Genomic DNA, 16,326 nt, shown 5'->3' with positions numbered 1-16,326 from the left:
GGTACCATGAATGCAGATCTTGAGATGCGTCCTGGCGGAGGCGGGAGCCAGCGGAGGGATTCAGGACGGGAGTGATGAGCTCATGTTTCTGGTTTTGATCAGAAACTGGACAATCTGCTCACGGCTGCTCAGATGAAGCTCGTCCTGCTCCTCTGCCTCGGGGCTTTGGCTTTAATCTGGGCTGCGCGTTGTGCCTTCGCTCTGAGAGTCAGACCAAAGATTGATCCCGTCTTTAGGCTGCAGAAGATCTGATCAGAGGTTTAAAACAAAGAAATAAAAAGATGTGATGTGGCCGTCCTCCTTCACCGGCTGCTCTTTATCTTTCCTCCACATGTGAACACCGAGGGACTTAACACCCATAAATCTGCTCCCTGATCGCAGGCCAGCAACATCTGGCTGCTGCAGCTGGACGGGGGGGGGGGGGGGGGAATTACAACCACCCGGGAACAAATGTGAGACTGTGACCCGACAAGATGGAGTGCTGCTTTCTGGTTTTCTTGTTTACCAGAAGGAATTAGGACACGGAGCAAATAGAACCTGCTGTCGGGTCGGGTCGGTCCAGGAAGTGAAACAGGAAGTAGATATTGTTTAGTGTGGAACGCGTGACCATGTTTACAGAAGAGTACTGCGTCAATACACTTCTTCTACAAACCTGAAAAACACGTCAGGGAAAACCAGCTGTGTCAGCATTAATCCTACATTGCATTGTTGTACAATGTACTCTAGTATTCTCTGGTGATAAATTTTACTGTAGATTATATTTATAATGTATATTGTAATATTGTGTTCCTGTCCGTTGCCTTGTTTGTATAATGTACTGCACAAGAGTTTTTATGTATTTTCTATGAATTTTAACTGTTTGTTGCAGTTTTACACGTTTTTTTCTCTAGATTATATTAGTAATATGTATTATGATTTGGGTATTTATGATTCTGGTATAAAACCTCTTTTCTTTAATTAAAATGAATGTTTCCTGTTCATGATAAACAAATAAAGTAAATCAGAGTAAAAAACCAGAGACAGAGCCTCCTGACGTCTGAGAGGCGACAGGAACACGTCTTCCACATCAACTGCCTTTATTCAGTCTTTTATTTTGGTGAAGTATTTCATATATTGGAAGATGAGACTATATATTGTTAAATAAAAATGTCCTATTGTAACAATGATTGTGAACATTTACTGGATTCTTCCTTTGATCAAAACTCACCAGTGTAATAAATTAAATGAATTTTCTCATTAAAGGACAAACAAAGTGGGATTATTTTAAAACCTTCCTGGACGAGGGAATAAAATCTACACAGACTGAATTTAACAGGTTTTAACAGTGAATCCTGGTTTCTGGATTAATAATCTGTTTATCAGTTTTTATTTGCCCGTTTTAAAGGAGCCACGTCCTAAATGTGGTTTAAATGTCATCATTTCATTTCATTAAAAAAAAAAATCCAACATCTGATGTTTTCTCACGTTTTTTTAATGAGCAGATCAAAAAGAACGAGAACAAATCCCCTTTTTTTCAGTGCGGCTGCATTTGGTCACTTTATAAAACAGATTTACGAGCGGTAACAAACATCACGGACGGTCGTGTCTAAAACTTTGAAGCGTTCGATACAGAGAAGTCCTGCGGCGGCGTTCTGGAGGACGGGCGCGTGAAATATTCAAAATGTCGGCGTCAAAGACATAAAGAGGACGAAACACAGAGACTGAGGCCCCGTTCCCACGGCAACCATTCCAAGTGGAAACGCAAAACCTCTGGGAGCAGTGACGCAAAAACACGCAACAGCGCCAACTAGTGGTCGTCGTGGTAACGCAGGAACGCGTCTGTCCATCCGGGGCGTCGCCGTGGTAACGAGGTCTGAGCGGATTTGGTTCAAATAAATACTTTCAACAGGCCAGAGACACAGAGACATTCAGGACGGCACAGTTCTTAAAGCTGGATCAGGACACACACACACACACACACACACACACACACACACACACACACACACACACACACACACACACACACACACACACACACACACACACACACACACACACACACAGACAGTAGTTTGCAGTTTGACCTGATTCGGGACTTTTGGGATTCGCCCGGTCGCTGTCGGTCACAGATTGTGGGCGGGGCTTCCAGGCTGTGCTCACACTCGATTGGACAGATTAAATCTAAATCTGCTTTCTGAAGTTCCTGTTTTCAGAGGGGGACATAACAGAACCTGCCCCGTCGGGGTGGTTTTTATTCACCCGGGGTGATTTAAAGAAGTAATGAGGAGTTTCTAAACATGCAAAGAAATGAAGCAGCAGAATTTTGTCTGAATAAGAACAAATTCTGTCGGCAGCCGGCCGCCCCGTGAGGCTTTCACAAATTGTCACGTCAATAAAAACTGTGAATCTTAAGAGTGTGAACACAGCCTGTGTGTGAATGTGAGTGAATGTTCCTCTCTGAAGGCACCCCGTGGAGCTTAAAGGTGCAGTACGTTCCCTCAGCGCAGTAACACTCTGGTGCATCAGGGGGCAGAAGTGAGTCGTTCCAGTTTGCATTTAAAGGTTCGACATCTTACCAGCTGGTCAGCATGCTAACGCCAGCGTCTACTGATTCACATCATGATTGGTGCCTTTGTTTGTCTTAAAGGGTTGAAATAACGACAAAAAAAAAAGACTTACTGTCCCTTTAAGGAAGTCGTCCCTCTTGAGACGTGGAGGGAAATTTAATGTGAGTGCAGAGAGGAAACGAGATGCACAAAGACGGCAGAAGCTCGCAAAGGTGTACAGAGACGAGGAGGAAATACTGCACCGACATGAGTCTGCAAAGTTCAGCCCCGACGGAGGACGGGGAGCGTCCAGCGGTTCCTCCGGGGCGAGGCGGGGGAGGGGAACCTCCGTCCTCACAGCACGATGTCGTAGAGCCGGCCCACACGGCCCAGCCACTCACGCAGTGCCTGGCGGACCCGGGCGTCGGTGACGTGGCAGGAGAGCTGGCTGAGGCACGGGAAGAGCGCCGGCTGCAGGGCCAGGAAGGAAGAGTCGCTCAGCAGCAGGACCTGGTTCATCAGGGTGAGCACCATGTTGGTCCAGGCCTGGGGGGGAGGGGGGGGGGGGGAGAACAGCCAGGCTGCTTACACAACAACATTCTGAAAATGATGTCGTCATGCTGGTCCACTAGAGGGTGCTGTTGTTAGTTACGATGTCTATTTCCACAGAAACACTAAAAATAATGTAGTTTACATGCCAGGCCACTGGTTGGCGATGTTTGTTTTAGTACTGAAACACACACACACACACACACACACACACACACACACACACACACACACACACACACACACACACACACACACACACACACACACACACACACACAGAACAATGAGCTCTAAACATGAACACTGGGAGGACATTCTAGTGGAAAACCACCAAGTTGGATTGTTATTACAGTGACTGTCAAAATAAAAGTACCAAGTTGGATTGTTATTATGGTGACTGTCAAAATAAAACCACCAAGTTGGATTGTTATTACAGTGACTGTCAAAATAAAACCACCAAGTTGGATTGTTATTATGGTGACTGTCAAAATAAAACCACCAAGTTGGATTGTTATTACAGTGACTGTCAAAATAAAAGCACCAAGTCCAGGAGAATCTGGACTGGGAGTCATGACACCACGGAGGAAACTTTGTTCTGATTGGCTCTACTGAGCATGTGCAGAACTACTAGTTACTACGGCCATGGTGAGCAGGACCAGGAAAATCAAAACACTATGACAGTTTCCTGTTTTAACTTGAAGCCGCCGTCGTGGAAACGGACCGTCACATGACAGATCCAGACAGTAGAACCGGTCCCCACCTGGATTTGAGCCTCGGAGTCCCTCAGGGAGATGCTGTGGGAGCTGATGGTGGATCCGGACCGGGGCCTCTTCTCCTGCCTCAGCACCTCCGGCCCCGCGCTCACCGAGTGCCTGAGGGGAGGCCCCTGCTGGTCCACCAGCTGCTGGGGCCTCTGCAGGGGCCTCTGCGGCTCTGCGGGGCCCCTGCGCTCGGCGCCGGCCCCCGGCCCCGCTGCTCCTGCCGCCCGGCCCTGCTCCTTCATGAACAGGTTGAGGTGGCTCTGCTGCGGCTGCTGCTGCTGCTGCTTGCGGCGCTTGTACTCCATCATCAGCTTGCTGAGCGTTTTGTCCGTGGCGATGGTGTACAGCTTGTTGCCGGCGCTCTCCCACCACTCCTTCCTCCTGCCGGGGCCAGCGCTGCCGGGGGTCCCCCCCACCGTGCTCCCGCTCAGGCTGGAGTCCCGCCTCTCGCCTCCGCCGGTCCGGAAGTGGTGAGGAAGACTTCCAGTGCAGCTGAGAGAGAAGAGACACATCAAGCATGGAGGTGAGGTTTGTGTAATATGAGCCTTTTAGGGTGGAGAAATATCAGCTGTGACATGATGGAACATAATGAAGAATTATATTCTAAATCTAGAAAGAGGAACAGATTAAAGTTTGACTGGTAGAAAACAGTCGAGTGTCCATTGCTTCTAAAGCGAGTGTCAGGAGAAGGTGAACGAGGGACAGAAGGGGCCCCGGTATAGCGCCCCGCGGCACTGCAATGCTGATTGGGGAGGGATGGATAGATAGAACTAGAAGAGCACCTGAACCCGGGACTCGGCGTCGGCGTGTCCCCGGGTGACGCTACGCTAACGTCCGCCGTCTGACACCTGTACCCGCCTTCCTCTGAGGGCGTCCCCCTTGCCGAGAACCCGCCCACTGACGTGGGCGTGGACGTCTCGGACTGGAAGAGCGGCAGGAAGAAGATGTGCTCCGCCCCACCCCCGCCTCCTCCGCCCCCCCGCAGCAGCGCCGCCTCCTCCAGCGTGCTCTCCAGGTCGCGGTGCATCTGGATGTAGCTGTTGCACAGATCCACGCACAGCTTGTTCAGACGCTTGACCAGCCAGGCCCAGTCGGCGCTGCCCAGCGGCTGCACGCTGAGCGACGGCACCAGAGCTCGCCACGGGTGGCGCTTGTCCCGCCCCCGGGGGGGGCTGACCTGGGGGAACAGACGGGGACCACAAGTATCATAAAAATCATCTCCTCTGTCTGCAGCGTTAACATCCATTATTCTGGTTTCACTGAACACGTGTTCCGACTGTCACCTGAGCCGTTTCTTCAAAGATGTCTTCGTCCTCCGAGGACGCCGACCCGGGGTGGGAGGAGTCCGAGCTGCCCACCTCGTCCTCGTACAGGATCCTCTTCACCTGAACACAAATGGCGTCAGTGACCACGTGCGGTCGCAGCATTCGCATGTAAGGATCCACGTTGAACCGGATATTTGATCAGTTATTTCGACAGTCGACAATGACAAGCTTTTTTTTATTTTTTAATATTTCAAATGTGATAATTATGAGTTTTGATTTAAAAAAAAAAATGGAAAAGGTGAAATTTTGATTATTACTTAAATTTCCTGATGCAATTCAATGTACACATTTTAAACAAAGGCGTTTATTTTAAGGACATTTCTTGAATTAAATGTAAATAAAACAGATCAAAACTATAAAATAATCTACAGTAAAATAGAGCAATTTCATTTGAAGTTTGAAAATGTAATTCTGATGTTTATATCTGTTTCAACAAAAGTGTCTTTAAATTGAAATTTATCAGGATGTAAGAAGATATCCAGCATTTTCACCAAAAACTCGTACTTAGTGTGAAGTAAAGCACGTGTAGGTTAACCTGCAGATTCTCTTTCAGGCCAGCAGGGGGCACACTCCGCTCCCCCAAATAATCTGGTTACTTTACTGGTTCAGTAACAGTAAAAGTGAATAAAATCATCATCCAGTTCTCAGTTTTTAAGGTTTGACTTCCCTTGTTAGAGCTAGCATGCTGCAACAGGCTACGTCGTGCTAATGCTAATGAGCCGTCGTCTCCTTACTGGGTTTTTTAAAGACAATGAAATCGAGAAACCAGCCAGACCTCGAACCCGCGACAGTCAGCTTGTGTTGGTCCCCACCTGCTGTGCCGTCATGTTCTCGGCCTGGCTCAGCGTGGCACACAGCAGGGCCTGGAAGTACAGGTTGAAGCTCATGGCCGACTGCCGGTAAAGATTGGCGGCTCCACAAACGCCCGAAACCTTCATCAGCAGATACTTCAGACCTGGCCGGGTGTCGAAGTCCCGCGCCGTCCTGCAGGGAGCGCCGTCACAGGCTGGATCAGCACCACGCAAAACTTATTTCACAGACGACTGTTTCTCGTCTAGATTAGTGAAACAAACTGAAGCAAACAGGACGCAGTCGTCGGCGTACGAGGACGACGTTCACCTGTACGAATCCAGCAGCAGGTCCAGGATTATGGCCAAGTTGGTCATGGAGATGTAGCGCAGGAAGCCTGCCGTGTGTCTGCCGGGGTCAGAGGTCACGGGTGTGACCCGCTCCTGACCTTCGGGCAGCTTCACAAACTCCTCCAGCAGGATGTCGTAGAGGTTTTGGAGCAGAACCTGGTGGGACAGCAGACTCACCACAATGGTCCGGAACGGGATCCTGCAGAACCCAGGAATCAAACTCAAGCCATGTCCAATCAGCTTTGAATTAACAGAACATAATGAATAAAACGAAGCTGTGATGATGAGCATGCAAAGCTGTGGAACCAGTTGAATCTGCTTTAATCCAACATGCATCACTTACCCAATTTTCCTGCAAGCAGAGCAGCAAAGAGACAAAAAGTTACAGAATGAATGAGGCTGCAAGTTCTGGATGTTGTGTATTTTTGGATATCTTCCTACATTTCTGTCTGAAAATAAAGGGCGGAGCACGACACATAGTAGAGAGTAGACAGAGACACAACAATGTTTGTCTGAAAGATCAAATATGTGATCATTTCACTGCATAAGATCGAGAAATTGTCTGAAATATTTAAATAACTATAATTCAATGTTTGTGAGGTACAACCCAATGATGGTTTTAGCTTGTGTTGATTGGACGTGGACAAAAGTCTGGAGCAACTCCAGGAGCCTAGCCTGGCATAGTAATACCACTTTTCACCACAAGATGGTGGAGAGAGTCTCTGGTTTCGAGTTTATCCAGAGAAGAAGCTGATGTGCTGTTGCCGGGAGAAGAAACAGGAAGTATGATGACGGCTGAAGGTCACCTCTTCTGAGCGTGTCCGTTGGACTGCTGGTCGGCCGGCAGATCGATGATCAGGACGCAGGACTGAGCGTGCTCGAAGCCGTCCTTGTTGCTGGGCGTCTTCGGGGAGCACTGGGTGTCCAACATGAAGACCTGGACCGCAAAGACAACACATCAACGAGCTCTCCTGGATAGTGACGCACCGGTACTAGGTTCTAAAGGACAAGTACCAGTAACTAACCTTTAGCTACTTGTTGATACAAGTACTTATTAAATGTCATAAATTCATACTCCATACTCTTGCTGGAAACCAACTCCTAACAGCCTCTGTGTCAACGCTACGTCACCTCCACCAGTCTCTATCGACGCTACGTCACCTCCACCAGCCCGCCAGTCTACATTAGCATAGCCTAGCATAGCGTCTGCCTCCGCTATGCGCTATGCTACTGTAGACTGTCGACCGAGCTGCTGGTGAGAGGATCAGTCACTTTAGCATGTTTAACATGTAGCATCGCTGGTGTGTGAGCCTGAAACTCTTTAGCATGTAGCATGTAGCATGTAGCACGTCTCAAAGTTACGAGCTGAGCAGTTAAACCACTGAGCGATATCGGGCTAACTGCTGGTGATGAAGTTGCTGGTGTTGTACCAGCTATCCTCCTCTTGATACTTTGGTCGTGATTATTTACATTAAAGAATCTCCAAATTGCTTTTCCGTCAAATGACATAATACTCTCTGGGATGTATCAAGAAGCTTTCACAAGTACGAGTCCTAGTACTCCGGGCAGTATTGGACCCGATACCTGATACTGGTATTGGTGCACCTCTAATTTGAAGCATAATAAAACCAAAAATGTAAAAAAAAAAAAAAACAACCATGGATGAGAGAACGACAGGTTAATCCTCGATGAAGAGCAGCACGACGTGGTCCAGGATACCTGCTTTAAGAAGTGAACTACAGTCCTGATCCAGCATTATTACATCATCTTATTAGTTATTATATTTCCAGAGGATTATTAATCCGCAGTCTGCCATCATTAGATTATCTGTGTTTCCTGAGTGTCAGGCGGACCTGTTGAGCCATGGCTTTGATCCTCCAGTACTCGGCCTCGGCCGACGGCGAGTGAGACGGCGCCGCCACCTTCACCTCACAGGCGTCTCCGGAGAAACTGTCGGAGCCGCTGTGGAAACAAGCCAGGAGGTTCTACCCACAGAGACCATGGAACACACACAGGTGGTGGAGAACGTGTTATTACACATTTATATCACTGACATCGAGGATACAATCAAGATCACACACACACACACACATATATATATATATATATATATATATGTGCACTTTTATCTAGGAGTGTAGCTATATTTTACATAGTTAGACAATGTACATTACAGAGGAGTCAACAAACCTGTCATCAAACATGTTTACTAGTTTTATTAAAACTGGCATCTCATTCATTTGACTGGAGATTATTTCCCCCAAAAGTATTTATTTTTTTCTGAAGGTGCTTTTTTTTTTTTTTTTTTAAAGAAACAAGAGAAACAAAACAGAATAAATAAAAACAAAGACCCAAATGAGTAATCCAGAGACCACTTGACACACACATTGATTTTAAAATATGTGCATTACATGTTCAAAAAGGGGGTTGTTCTTTTATTTTGACAGTCACCATAATAACAAATCCAACTTGGTGGTCTGTCCACTAGAATGTCCGTGTTCTCTTGTTAATGTTTAGAACTCATTGTTCTGTGTGTGTGTGTGTGTGTGTGTGTGTGTGTGTGTGTGTGTGTGTGTGTGTGTGTGTGTGTGTGTGTGTGTGTGTGTGTGTGTGTGTGTGTGTTTCAGTACTAAAACAAACATCGCCAACTAGTGGCCTGGCATGTAAACTACATTATTTTAGTGTTTCTGTGGAAATAGAAATCGTTTTCAAAATGTGGAATAAATGAAATTGTTTTTCCGCTGGTCGTGGAGTAGACAGGACGCCTCAAAGTCTGCCTGCATGTTTTTATTCACCCCGTAGCGCGGCGTTTACATCAACACAATCCAGAACAACGGTGCAGAATCTGAAAACAGAACCTGTGGCGGTTCTCGTTGTAAAGACTGAGTCAGAGTGGATGTTTATTCCCGGAGGATTTCAGTTCCTCTATAGGTGACCTGGATGTTTAAAACACAAAGCAGCTTTGGTCCATCCAGAGCTCGTATGTTCATAAGTCTGAAAGCATAAGCTGCGCGTTATGGATTGACGGGGTCTGCAGTGTAAGCTGCATGTTAAAGACCCAACACACAGCAGGTCTGGACTCATTACTCATGCCCCAGTACTCAGGAGAGTAATCAAAGTACTGCACACAAGGTGGAAGTAACTAAACTTTACTGTCTAATGTGAAGACGAACTGTTGAAACTCCTTCAGGGCGACACACACACACACACACACACACACACACACACACACACACACCCCTCACAGGACAATAAAGTTAGCGTGTAACACAATCACAAAAGCTGTTACATAAACAAAAGCACTGTGTGTGTGTGTGTGTGTGTGTGTGTGTGTGTGTGTGTGTGTGTGTGTGTGTGTGTGTGTGTGTGTGTGTGTGTGTGTGTGTGTGTGTGTGTGTGTGTGTGTGTGTGTGTGTGTACGTTCCATTGGGACAGAGCTTTTAAGCCCTGATCACTACATACAGCAGAGATAAAACCAAAATGATCTCAAAGCAGCTTTTTTCTAAAAACAAGACTTCAGCTCAGTGAACGTTCACCACAACGTCACAAACAACCTGGGAAAGAAACTCCACTAATTTAGTCCCGTGGAAGGTAAAGCTACTTCTACTGCAGAAGACACGCACGCACACACACACACACACACACACACACACACGCACACACACACACACACAGTTGGAAACCTGCCAGAGAATCTGCTCTGCACAGAACAACATCATCAGCAAATTAACAGACTGAAGCTGAGGGGCGTGTTTGTTTGTTTACTAATTTATTTATTTTCACAGATTTGTCATTGTGTTTTTGTTGCTCTAGTTGTGTGTGTGTGTGTGTGTGTGTGTGTGTGTGTGTGTGTGTGTGTGTGTGTGTGTGTGTGTGTGTGTGTGTGTGTGTGTGTGTGTGTGTGTGTGTGTGTGTGTGTGTGTGTGTGTGTGTGTGTGTGTGTGTGTGTGTACCTTGACAGGTTCTAGCGTAGCAGAGAAAGCGTCCTGCAGTGAGCAGCAGGCTAACCGCCACATCTCCTCGGTGAAGACCGGACCGACCGTCACCAACACGTACCTGCACACAAACCTTTAGCTCCGGCTTCATACCTTCTTCTCTTTTTTTAATAATTTAAACTTTTCCACTCATTCATTAACAGAAGTATATGATGTGTGTGTGTGTGTGTGTGTGTGTGTGTGTGTGTGTGTGTGTGTGTGTGTGTGTGTGTGTGTGTGTGTGTGTGTGTGTGTGTGTGTGTGTGTGTGTGTGTGTGTGTGTGTGTGTAGGGATATTGGTTATGTATGTGATTACACAAAATGTTAGAAATGTCAGATGCCTGAAAAAGTGAAAAATGTTCCAAATAGAAAAAATATATAAAAAAATTATAATTAGCATATAATAAAACAATTTTACGTCGATGAGACTATATCTGACCAAGCGAATGCTAATGCTAATGCTAAGAGTGGGCTAAATGAGTTGGAAAAACTCAGAAATGTTTCACGTATTAATGACAAACAAACTGTATTACAGTACAAACGTAATCAGTTACTAGTACTTGATGTGACCGCTAACAGAGATGGCGGTCAGATGGGGGCGGGGCAGTGTGTGTGTGTGTGTGCGGGGGGGGGGGGGGTCACCTGATGCAGGAGCAGCCCACCCTGGAGATGGTCTCTGCCGGCTCGGACACGCAGGCCACCAGCAGCTTGAACAGATCCTTCAGCATCAGGTTGATCAGCGACTCGTAGCCGATGTCTGCAGCGCCACAAACACAACCAGGCGCCGTTAGCATCACCAGAGCACCACACACACAACAATATGGGCAAACTGCTAGCTTTAGCATTCACTGCTGTTTTGTTACTATTTCACTAAACTCCTGCTGGCCTGAGGAAATCCGTCGTTTTGACCGCTACCGTCATCAATGTCTAAAAAGCTAAAGAAGCTAGCTGAAACCGTTAGCTTGAGATTAGCCGCTAATTTAACGAAGTATCTGGAAAATATTGACAATAAAGAAGCAAAGAATTTCAGTAAATTAATTAAAATGTTGCTCATTAGCTGGTTTTACTTTAGCTTTGCTCAGCCTAGCTCGGTTTACTTGAGCTAAACTTAGCGCCCTTTAGCTTCAGGCTAAAACCAGCGAATCGTATCGGATCCAGACGAGGCGACAGACGTCGTTTGCGTCTCACCCGAGTGGATGAAGTTGTTGACGTGCTCCACCACCAGCTCGCAGGACAGGCCGATGGCGTGCTTGAAGTTGGCCGCCGCCACGTCCCAGTAGGAGTGGTCGCCATGGCTACGCTGCAGCCACAGAGACATGACGGGCAGCAGCAGCTGGATAACGGAGAAGATGGCGAACCCCGGGCCTGTAGGGGGCACCGCAGAGACAGCGGCAACGCAAGGGTTGTTGTTTTTTAAAATTCACACTTTAATCAAAACTTAAGCTTGTGTGTGCGTGCGTGCGTGCGTGCGTGTGTGTGTGTGTGTGTGTGTGTGTGTGTGTGTGTGTGTGTGTGTGTGTGTGTGTGTGTGTGTGTGTGTGTGTGCGTGCGTGCGTGATACCTGGCACCGTGGTGACCTCCCTCAGCAGGGTGAAGAGCAGGTCGAGGGTTGGAGGCTGATGCTGTCGAGGACAGTTGGACACGGCGGCGGTGAGCTGCTCCAGAAGCAGAATCCAGACCTGGATCAGACCTGCAGGACAGAACCAGAACCAGAACTCTAGAAGCTCCCAGGACAGACTGAAGAACCTGGACTGGTTCCACTGAGGAGACTTTACCCGTGTCGTCGTCGAACTCCTGCAGGACGCAGTCCATCCCGTCCTCGCTGCTGATGGAGCGCTCCTGAGACCTCATGGGGAGGCTGGCGAGCCGCGCCCCCAGGAACACCGGCTTGGACGGCATCTGGTAGATCTTCGCAAGAAGCTGAATGAAGAGGGGGTCTCGGTCAGGGAGGCTGGAATCTTGTTCCCACTGCGCGGTACGGCACGGTACGGTACGCTGCGGTGCGGTGCGGTGCGGCGCGGTACGGTGCGGTGCGGTACGGTACGGTACGGTACGGTGCGGTGCAGTGGGGTGCGGTACGGTACGGTGCGGCACGGTACGGTACGGTACGGTACGGTGCGGTACGGTACGGTACGGTGCGGTACGGTACGGTGCGGTGCAGTGGGGTGCGGTACGGTACGGTACGGTACGGTGCGGTGCAGTGGGGTGCGGTACGGTGCGGTGCGGTACGGTGCGGTGCGGCACGGTACGGTGCGGTACGATACGGTACGGTGCGGTGCGGTACGGTACGGTGCGGTGCGGTGCGGTGCGGCGCGGTACGGTGCGGTACGGTACGGTACGGTGCGGTGCAGTGGGGTGCGGTACGGTGCGGTGCGGTACGATGCGGTGCGGTACGGTGTGGTGCGGCACGGTACGGTACGGTACGGTACGGTGCGGTGCAGTGGGGTGCGGTACGGTACGGTGCGGTGCAGTGGGGTGCGGTACGGTGCGGTGCGGTACGGTGCGGTGCGGCACGGTACGGTGCGGTGCGGTACGGTACGGTGCGGTCCGGTACGGTACGGTGCAGTGGGGTGCGGTACGGTACGGTACGGTACGGTACGGTGCGGTGCAGTGGGGTGCGGTACGGTACGGTACGGTACGGTGCAGTGCAGTGGGGTGCGGTACGGTGCGGTGCGGTACGGTACGGTGCGGTACGGTACGGTACGGTACGGTGCGGTGCGGTACGGTACGGTGCGGTCCGGTACGGTACGGTGCGGTCTGGTACGGCAAAGCACACTCAGACCCAAGACTGACAATCGTCACCGGCCAATCAGCAGATGGCGGCAATGTAGCGCCTCCTTATGGAACTGTACCGCTGTACTCGCCACCTCAACAGAGAAACGGTAACGATTGGGCACGGTACTTTAGGTACCAGCCACAACTTTTGTCAGTGGAAACCCGTCTTGTACCAGCGCATACTGCGAATTAAAAAACGAGGCTCAACAGTCGAAGGCTTTTCTATTTAGTCGACGTTACAGTGACGGCTGATCAGGACCAACCGGAGACTTTTCTAATGAAGCTGCTTCAGGTTTGGACTGTTGGGACACCAAACTGAGCTTCCTCACTTCCTCTCAGGATTAAATCAGAGTTTGAACCTGGGAACACTTTCGGAGGTAGTCGAGAGCCGGCAGGCAGAGATCAGTGGAGCTGTAACCCGACACCTGGACACAGTCCCCGATCTCCTTATAGTCCACTTCACCTGAGGGACCACACACACACACACACACACACACACACACACACACACACACACACACACACACTTCATTTAAATAAACATGTACTGCTTCTTTCGGGACATTAAAGACACTTCGTGACGAACGGAGACACTTGTGGAGGAAAAGTCACAACACGGAATGAGAAGACGATGAGACCAACCTAGACCTTTGACGAACTTCATGAGGCACATGATGTAGTCGGTGGCGGCGTTGGCGAACACCTGGATGTTGTCGGTGTTGATGAAGGCCTCGAAGACATCGAAGACGGGCGCCTGGGACTTCCCTGCAGGGGGAAAGGGACAGAGGGGGTTTCATCGGGACGTCTCGCTCTGCGTCCAGAGGCTCTCTTGCCGGTACCTACCCATGGAGTACTCGCCCAGCAGGTAGTCCTTGGTGTCCGTCTTGCTGCCGTGGACGGTCCTCAGGGCGCTGAACAGAGGCCTCCACCCTGACAGGATCTGAGGGGAGCACATCTCCACCAGCTCCCCGATGGACGTGATCACCTGCAGGGGGCAGACGGAGGTTTTAGCACGCTGGAACCGGGGTGTTGGGTCTCTGGGGGAGGGGGTCTAGGGTGTGGCCCCACCTGGTCCTGCACGTCCTCATCACACAGCTCCAGCTGCATGATGTGTTCGAAGGGCCTGAACAGAGCCTCGTTGAAGTGGAAGTGCGGCAGCTCGGCCCAGCTGGTCAGGACCTCCGTGAGGACATCATGGATGAAGGACACGGCCTTCTGAGACACGTGACGCTCCTTATGACAGGCGGCCTGCGAGGAGGACAGAACCCGGTCCATAAAACTGCACACAAACCACAAGAACCCTGGTCCTGAACCAGAGCTGGGATGTTTCCAGCGTGCAGTTTCCCACCTCCACCAGGTGAGGCGCCACCACGCTCCAGGCCCGCATCATGTGCAGCAGGGGGCGGTGCTTGTTCCTGACGATCCGCAGCATGGACTCTCCCAGACGGAACAGATGGAGGGCGCTGCGGCGGTCCAGAGTGGACCTGGCTTCTCCTGTAAGATACAGGAGGCTCTATAATCTGGATTATCTGAAGTTACATCAGTTAGTGGAGGAAGATGCTCTATAATCTGATGTTAGAGGGGGAAGATGCTCTATAATCTGGATGTTTGCTCTTCTTGAAAGAAACATGCAGAACAGACGTACTGTGGATGCAGGGTGTGTGTGTGTGTGTGTGTGTGTGTGTGTGTGTGTGTGTGTGTGTGTGTGTGTGTGTGTGTGTGTGTGTGTGTGTGTGTGTGTGTGTGTACCAGGCATTGCCAGTGAATAATCTCCGGTTTCGGTGACGGAGTTGAACAACTGGGACTGAGAAGCTTTCCTGAGTTGCTGCAGGAAGCCCACCAGACCCACCAGGTTCAGTTTGGTCGCTGCTTCTTCAAACAACCTGCGACACAGAGACGAAGACGAAGACGAAGACGAAGACAAAGACAAAGACAAAGACAAAGACAAAGACACGGCGTGAAAACGTCCCTGTGGTGGGAGTTACGATAAAGTTTAGTAAATACTAGATTCAACTGCATTTTTTGAGAAAAATGAACGACTTTTCTGCGCAAAGTGAGGCGCTGCAGGTCCATGTTGCTAGGCAACAAGCGCGTTGCGTTCAGGGCCTTGCTCAGCGTAGGAATTTCTCCTGAAGTAAAGAAAGCGAATACTTTCAACACTCCAGGTATTTTCTTCATATCGACAAGATTTAAAGTCACTCGATCAGAATCAACTCGGGAAGAAAGAAAAATAAAGGACATTTCCTCTAATCGTCGTCTAAACCTCTCTGAAGGAAGTTCCTCCACACACACACACACACACACACACACACACACACACACACACACACACACACACACACACACACACACACACACACACACACACACACACACACACACACACACATTTAGGAAACTGTGTCTTGGAGCTGATCTTGTTTTGGTGTGTTGGTTTGTTCTTCTATGGGAAGTAGATTTTCGAGATGTTCTCTGGGAGGGTTACCTGGAACCACACGGAGTTTTACTGTGAGTTGTTCTTCCATCATCACTCTTTGTACATTCATGTGTGACTGTCACTTTTTAAAAAGTAGTCCCACTGTTTTCACTTCTCACTTTTTGTTCCCTTGTTTGGTTAACTCATATCAAAAACATACCACCTGTGACCACTAGATGTCACTATCAGACCACAGACTGACGCTACGGTACTGAAACTGTATGAAACTCTATCATGTATTTGTTTTATTCTTTCAATAAGTTTATTTTTTTCTTTTCAACAGATGTATGTCTGTAAAGCTGCTGCTCCGCCCCTTTTCACTGAGCTTCACTGTGACTGGCTGAAGTCTTTTGGGCTTCAATACTTTAAATCTCACCATGTTTCTGGCTTCACTTCCAGCTTGTAAATGTGTTTGGACCATCTGTCCCAAAACACACGACTCGCCCCTAAAAGCAGCCCAGATCACTGGTTGTGTAAGAGATGATCCTTGGCATAAACACACACACACACACACACACACACACACACACACACACACACACACACACACACACACACACACACACACACACACACACACACACACACACACACACACACACACACACACGCGTGAGGAGGCTAAAGTCTGAATGGAAATGTGATGTTGTCACGCAGCAGTGGAGGGAAATTCGCCATCACGGATGAAAATGCTGCAGCAGCAAAGCTGCGCGGCGCCTCCTGGTGGGACGCCTGCAGCGCTGCAGCGCCTCCTGCTGGGAGCTTAAGATCAGAACAATGACTGACCGGAGAAAGT

General features: G+C 49.2%; 1 protein-coding gene across 1 annotated transcript in view; it reads right to left on the bottom strand.

Moving 5' to 3' along the window:
- Positions 1–1,459: 1,459 nt before the first annotated feature.
- Positions 1,460–16,326, bottom strand: part of arfgef3 (ARFGEF family member 3) — a 38,172-nt gene continuing 23,305 nt past the window's right edge. The window contains exons 23-41 of the mRNA XM_080481547.1: positions 14,804–14,937; positions 14,403–14,548; positions 14,123–14,302; positions 13,898–14,039; positions 13,697–13,819; positions 13,414–13,517; positions 12,055–12,199; positions 11,841–11,969; positions 11,468–11,644; positions 10,922–11,036; positions 10,259–10,361; positions 8,159–8,290; positions 7,112–7,242; positions 6,286–6,504; positions 5,979–6,150; positions 5,125–5,226; positions 4,624–5,018; positions 3,841–4,333; positions 1,460–3,074 (exon numbers count right to left, since the gene is read on the bottom strand). Coding sequence (XP_080337673.1) covers positions 2,883–3,074; positions 3,841–4,333; positions 4,624–5,018; positions 5,125–5,226; positions 5,979–6,150; positions 6,286–6,504; positions 7,112–7,242; positions 8,159–8,290; positions 10,259–10,361; positions 10,922–11,036; positions 11,468–11,644; positions 11,841–11,969; positions 12,055–12,199; positions 13,414–13,517; positions 13,697–13,819; positions 13,898–14,039; positions 14,123–14,302; positions 14,403–14,548; positions 14,804–14,937 — 3,334 coding nt within the window. The 3' untranslated portion in view covers positions 1,460–2,882. The remainder of the gene's footprint in view (positions 3,075–3,840; positions 4,334–4,623; positions 5,019–5,124; positions 5,227–5,978; positions 6,151–6,285; positions 6,505–7,111; positions 7,243–8,158; positions 8,291–10,258; positions 10,362–10,921; positions 11,037–11,467; positions 11,645–11,840; positions 11,970–12,054; positions 12,200–13,413; positions 13,518–13,696; positions 13,820–13,897; positions 14,040–14,122; positions 14,303–14,402; positions 14,549–14,803; positions 14,938–16,326) is intronic.

The sequence above is a fragment of the Lipophrys pholis genome (assembly GCF_963383615.2).
Source record: "Lipophrys pholis genome assembly, chromosome: 15".
Taxonomy (NCBI): Eukaryota; Metazoa; Chordata; class Actinopteri; order Blenniiformes; family Blenniidae; genus Lipophrys; species Lipophrys pholis.
This window is presented reverse-complemented; position numbering and strand designations above follow the sequence as displayed.